Consider the following 6,621-nt stretch of genomic DNA (forward strand, 5'->3'; position numbering starts at 1 on the left):
TATAAATGATAGCTTCATATGAACCGGATCCATTGTTGCGACATTTTTGTTATAAATTTAAGATGACATGATTCAAGTAATTTTAGTTTACAATTTGTAACAACCCGTTCTCCAGAACAACACATCCCAGCCCATTCAACCGGCACGCCCACTTACAAATATCACCCACACTTACACTTTCATTTTCGCTTCATGTAAAATAGTCAACACGAAAATGATATGGTTAGAAGGGCAGTGCCTTACAAGTTGGTTGCACTCTTGCTTAACTAGCAAGACGGTACTACTGAAGTGCACACAACGCTTATAGACAACACATATCACATTCTTTCAATAAAACATAGGCCATATCCTAATCGAACTAGGATGTCACAGACACCCCTCAAAGGACCTGACGTCCCCGTCGGTCCAACATGTGTATAGACAAATGTCACAGACACCCCCTTAAAGGACTTGACATCCCCGTTGGTCCAACATGCGTATAGACAAATGTCCAGAAACATGACCCTTTTAGCACACGTTTGTTCGTCCAATGATCGAAACTAACTTAAAACATTCCCAAACAAATTATTGATATACACATATTTAGAAGAGAATTTTTTTTAAAAAAAATCATATATACATAAACATTCATAACAAAATTTTAAACACCACTAAATAAGATACTCGCGCTGCTGATGCGCGGGCTACCTTCCTAGTTAAAATTAAAATACGGAGAGAGTACTAACTAAATTTGGAAAGGGAATTAAACTACGGATACGTTTTATCACAGCAAAGGCGAGACACGCGCTCATATTTCAAAACTGAAACCTTCCAAACAATTCAATCTGCAAAGATAATTGAAAAGTAAACTTGTTGACAGACGGAATCCAGCCCGTTACCTCTCCCACTACCACCGAATCCTACCCATACACGTGTCCCCAAAATCAATCTCTCCCCATCCCTAAAACGGCGGCATCTCCATCCTGGAACCAGACAGAACGCCGCCATGGAGAACTCCGCCGCCGACGCCGCCGCCGCTGCGGGTGGTGCCGACGTGATCTACATCTCCTCCGACGATGAGGACGAAGAAATCCGCATCCTCTCCGCCGATCCTTACAGTCCCGAGGAGATCCAAATACAGGAGGTCATCCTCCTCTCGCTCGACTACTCCCGTGCCGCCGCCGCCGACGCCGACACCGCCCAGTCCTCCGCCTCCTCCTCTCGCCCCTCCGCCGCCGCCTCCACCTTCGGTGAACCCTCCTCCCTCCCCGACCGTAAGGGCAAGAGCAAGCTATTATCGGAAGGTATGCCTAATCCCTGTGTAGATGCGATGTGGGTGCTGATTTGAGTTTGCTAAGAATCTGTCGGTTGCAACGCAGATGGCCCGAGCGAATCGACGACGACGAGGCGGTGGCGGAAGCGCGGCTTCACGTGCATCATCTGCATGGACAAGGTCCAGGCCTCGGAGGAGTTCCTCGTCAACGTCTGCTCCCACGCCTTCTGCAAGAGCTGCATCGGGGGCTACGTCGCCGCCAAGGTCTCCGACAACGTGGCCGCGATCGGGTGCCCCGACCCCGGGTGCGAGGAGGGGTCCGTCGAGATCGGCCAGTGCAGGGACATCGTCCCGCCGGAGCTGTTCGGCCGGTGGAGCGTCTCGCTGTGGGAGTCCTCGATGGGGGAGACGACGAAGTGCTACTGCCCGTTCAAGGATTGCTCGGCGATGCTGATCAACGACAACGGCGACGGCGGCGACGCGGAGGAGATCGCGGAGACGGAGTGCCCCCACTGCCACCGGATGTTCTGCGCGAGCTGCCGCGTGCCTTGGCATGATGGGATCGACTGCAAGGAGTTCAGGAAGCTGGGCAACGACGAGAAGGGTAAGGAGGATCTGATGTTGAAGAAGCTGGCTGGGAAGAAGAAATGGCAGAGGTGTCCTCAGTGTAGGATGTACGTGGAGAAATCAGCGGGATGCACGTTCATGAGGTGCAGGTAAAATAATATAAATATTATATTATATATATACTAGAAAAAATGTCCGTGCGTTACAACTGGTGACGGCTATATATTTTTATAATCTTATTATTGTTATATTGTTTAGTTAAGGTGGAATTCACCGGGGAAATTCGCTTGAATATATATTTTTTTAAGAAAATCATGAGCTGTAGATAGAAATTCTTTCGTCTCAAATTGGTAAGTGATTTTTTAAAGAGATTTCTTATACGACTCCTTTTGTATTTTCAAAAGTGAACGGAATTAAAAACCGACTTATAAATTAGTAGTAGTAATCTTGCTTCCTTTATGAAATGCTTGCCGTTCCATTTCTTGTTTAAATCTCCGTGAAGATGCTTTTCTTTACATGAATTTGATTGTGTGAAGTTCTTAATTTTCGCTGTTTGATTTGGATTTGCAGGTGTGGATTTTTCTTCTGCTACAACTGCGCAGCTCCCATGACCAAATTAGTGCATTACTGCAAGAAATGCAACCGTTGAATTCATGAATTTGACGAGCACGTACGCATCAGTCCAAGGTCGTAAAATCAGGTGTGGAATACTATAGGCATAGAAAAGATCTAAGAACTTGTTTACAAAATAAAATACATATAAGCTTTCATGCTGATGTCGTGCTAAATCTATGTGCCGGATCAAACTAGAATGTGAAGTTCTCTATAAATATATAGGTGACTCCGAATCTATGCCGGGTCTGGCGGCGATGGTGGCAGCACTCTCCCCTCCTCTCATACATGGCCATCGGTGATGAGATGGCGGTGACTTGTTTGGCAGGTGCTACCGGGACCGGAGGGATTGTTTGCTGCGGTGGTGGCTGCCCTCCCTCTCATGCATTGTGTCCGGCTGACGATGGAGAGGTGTATGGTGGCTTGGTGGAGTGGCGATGGCCCTTGCAGAGGAGCATGGCAACTTGGTGGTCGATGGCATCATGGCAGCAAGGTACAACCTAGCACTGGTGGAGAAACCCTTTGTAGTCCCTGTTCGTAACCCCCTTTTAGTCCCGGTTTCCAAACCGGGACTACCAATCCGGGACTAAAGATCGATCTCCCAACCGGGACTAAAGATCGAGCTGATCTTTTTTTTTTTTTCATGGCCCTATTGCTGCATGGTTTATATATATATAAACCATGTTTCAGTACATATATGCATATATATATTATATTATATTTATATATGTTTCAATACATATGTACATGCATAATAATATATATGTATTTATACATATATATGTTATGCAAATGCATATATATATATATATATATATATATATATATATATATATATACATTATAGAAAATGTGTACACATGCATATAGAAACATATGTAGTCATGTATTAATTACAATCCATTATATGTCCTAGCTAGCTATGATTTCGACGTAGTAGTGGTCGCTAGCTCAGAAGCTAAGGACCTATGAATTGTGTTTCCGTCGTAGTAGAATTCACCCTTGGGATCAAGGATTTGTTCGTTGATGAATCCCATGAGTTGTTCTTGAACCGCCGCGATAAATTCCTTGTGCGTGGTCAGGTTATCCCTCATGCGAATAAACTATATGAATGTATGAAATTGATTAGTAATTAAACAAGAAATCGATACGTAATAAAATTTTGAATTTATTTGTACGTACATTGAGCTCTCTTGTGGTGATGATTTGGTCTGCAAGGCAGTGGCAATACTCGCACACGTAATAGCCGCACAAGTTAGTTCCCTTCTTTTGTTTTGCGCACTACAAATAAATGACAAACAACGATAGATCTAATTAATATACACTTGTATGTATTTGAATCGGAGAAATATAAATGTAGAGCATGTGTACTCACAGGAAATTTGAACTTCCGCCTAAGTCTTTCTCTCCATTTGCCGCGGACCAAATGACGGAACCGATACCAAGCCCTACATGGAGTTTAAAGCTATGATTCGTAGTAGCAATTAACATAACAAGATTTTCTTAATTAACAGAGGAACTTATGACGGTACCTGTCTATAAGTTCGAAAACCTTGTCAAACGTAGACTCTTTTTTATCCATTGAGTCATATACGTTGACGGTGCAGGCCGACAGGTCGAAGAGTAAAAGCACCCAGTGGAATCTGCAATGTGCGTGGGATGCATTACATATGAAACACTTAGCAAGTTTGTACGGGAATGAAATTTGGTATAGGAAGACAGTAAAATTAAACTAACTCTGTGTTGTACGGCAACAGTATGAATGTCTTGTAATGCTGCATCTTCAGGAGATGGACGAGATTGTCCTCTGTGGCTTGCGGATATTGGTCGAGCATTGCGACGTTTACTTTCCGAGGGTCAATGAATCCAGTATCGAAAACCCCCCGCCGTCGGTCCCTTTGAATCTCCATTCTACAACGATAAACGGGAGTATATTATTTTCTATAGTCTACTTATATACAAGGACCTAATTAATTAAAGGAGACGTAGTAAGAAATCTAACTGAACGATATACTTACAAAATCCAGCAACTCTAATAGAGACGTCGAGGGCGTCTAGCTGGTATAGTTCGTAGATTCCCTTGAAATTGATCCAGAGAATGTCATCTCCTTGCAAGAAGTCCGTGTCCTTGATCCTCGCTCCGATCATCTCTACCGGTGGCGCTCATCTCCATGTACAGCTGATGGAACTTGTACATTTGTGTGGGTAGGGACTGCAGCAGCTCAGGCTTGACAAGCGGTTTACCGAGTTCGTACATGTATTTCACTTCCGCCTTTTCGATTGGTGCGACTCCTAGCAATTGATCCGTAGTTAGACCGGTGTCAGTAATAAATTCTTCTATCATCATTTCTTTACCGGTCACCAACGGCTCGATCTCCTGGTTTGGTTGCTCTCCAAGCTGAGGGACTAGTTTGGACTTTCTAGAAGATGCTTTCTTCAGCGTTCGCTCATAGTCCGATAGCTTAATGGCCTCCTTGGCAGGTGCAGACATACCCCTGAAGAAGTTCATGACACTCGGGTCTATAGGAATCTTCTTTTCTGGACTTCGAGGCTTGAATTGTCTCTTGACTTCTGATGCCACGTAAGCGTCAAGCTCCTCTTGCGTGCAATCGTACCCCGGGTCCTTGTTCTTGGCGGCGTCAACTTTCGCCTTCTTCGTAGCCCTTGTGTGGACAGGCGGTGGAGCTTGGGGGGCCCTTGACTTTGAAGGTGCCGGAAGAGGAGCTTGCGGAGGAGTCGGTGTAGGAGCCCGAGGAGGAGTCGGTGCAGGAGCCTGAGGTGGAGACGGTGCTGGAGCATGAGGAGGAGACGGTGCAGGATCCTGAGGAGGAGATGGCGGAGCCGGAGGAGATGGTGCACGAGACGCCGCTTGTCGCCCAGAGAGGATGATGTACCACCTGCGCCATAGAATAATTGCATGGCTTGTGTCTCATAGATGCGTCTCACCGTCTCCCCCAGGGTAATCCAGCTCGAGGTCCTCGTACGTGCCTTCGACCAACTCAACTTCGACCTTGGAGTATCCTGCTGGAATCGGCCTGCAGTGGTAAGTACCTGAAGGGTCCGTTGGGATGGCCATACCCGACGCCACCTTCATGTGGTGAGAGGTTATTTATTAGTAATCAACATATATAAGCAGCAACTAGCGGAATGGGCAAATCTAAAATATATAAACTACGAGCTTACCTTTATTGATAAGTTCTTGAAAGGAATATGCAGCTCACATGGTGTCCGCTGAGTGATGTCATCAACGGGGCAGGTGGATTCGTACTGGGTTTGCATGGCGTCCATGCTCTGTGATCCTACCTGCCCCGTTGAGGCGCAGCTGCTACGGTTTCCTAACGGGCTCACCATTGCAGGAGGAATGGTCGGCTGGGGATCATTGGACCGATGTGCGGCCATGCGTTCATCAACCTTCCTTGCCACCTCCTCTTGCATGCTGCGCTCGTAGCTCGATACCCTGAACTCAAGATCTGCAATCTTCACCTCGGTATCTCTCTTGCTCCTCATCCGACTCCTGTACGTGTGGATGTCCTCCTTGAACCCAATCTTCCAAGGAATCACCCCTTTCCCTCGTGTTCATCCTGGATGCTCTAGAGTCTGCAGGGCGAGTGACAGCTCGTCCCTCTCTCTATCCGGTCGGAACGTGCCCTGAGAAGAGGCTTCCACTGCGTCTGTTAGTCGACGCGCAGCCTCTCGTATCTGATCGCCGAAGACTAGTGAGCCATCAGCTGGGTTGAGCGTTCCACCGTGAGCATAGTACCAGAACTTCGATTATTCCGGCCAACTAGCGGTGGCCGGTTCGATACCCCTCTCAAGCAAGCTAGCCTCCATCTCCTCCCACTTCGGCATCGCGACGCTATAGCCACCTGACCCCAAGTGGTGATGGTACTTCTTCTTGGCGGCATTTTCTTTGTTTCTTTCCATCATCGCCTGCCCTTGTTCACCTGTCTTATATGCAACGAACTCGTCCCAGTGATCCCTTAGCTTTGGAAATGTGTCGAAGTTCGGTGTCTGCTCCTTCAGGATATATTTCTTGTACAGCTCTCCCTTGAAGCTCTGAAACTGTTCTGCCATTTTCTTCAGAGTCCACCTTTTCACTTTGTCCTCTGTACCCGCGGGAAGGGTGAATGTCTCGAGCATTGTGGTCCACAACATCTCTTTCTCCGAATCTAGGACAAAGCTCTCATGAT

The 6,621-nt window shown here is 46.5% G+C and overlaps 1 protein-coding gene across 1 annotated transcript; it reads left to right on the forward strand.

Annotated features, from left to right (window-relative positions):
- The first annotated feature begins 835 nt into the window (after window positions 1–835).
- LOC4347078 (E3 ubiquitin-protein ligase RSL1) lies at window positions 836–3,228 on the forward strand. The gene is made up of 4 exons (XM_026020490.2): window positions 836–1,283; window positions 1,359–1,968; window positions 2,390–2,519; window positions 2,657–3,228. Exons 1-3 carry the CDS (start codon window positions 986–988, stop codon window positions 2,466–2,468), a joined length of 987 nt encoding a protein of 328 aa, XP_025876275.1. The 5' UTR covers window positions 836–985; the 3' UTR covers window positions 2,469–2,519; window positions 2,657–3,228.
- The last annotated feature ends 3,393 nt before the right edge of the window (window positions 3,229–6,621 follow it).

The sequence above is a fragment of the Oryza sativa genome, chromosome 9 (assembly GCF_034140825.1).
Source record: "Oryza sativa Japonica Group chromosome 9, ASM3414082v1".
In the NCBI taxonomy this organism is placed as follows: domain Eukaryota; kingdom Viridiplantae; phylum Streptophyta; class Magnoliopsida; order Poales; family Poaceae; genus Oryza; species Oryza sativa.

Bases quoted from the DNA above. Each gene is read 5' to 3' on its own strand.
- LOC4347078 (XM_026020490.2), top strand. From the start codon at position 986: ATGGAGAACTCCGCCGCCGACGCCGCCGCCGCTGCGGGTGGTGCCGAC. The intron at 1,284-1,358 runs GTATGCCTAATC...GTTGCAACGCAG, and splicing joins GAGCAAGCTATTATCGGAAG to ATGGCCCGAGCGAATCGACG. The intron at 1,969-2,389 runs GTAAAATAATAT...TTGGATTTGCAG, and splicing joins TGCACGTTCATGAGGTGCAG to GTGTGGATTTTTCTTCTGCT.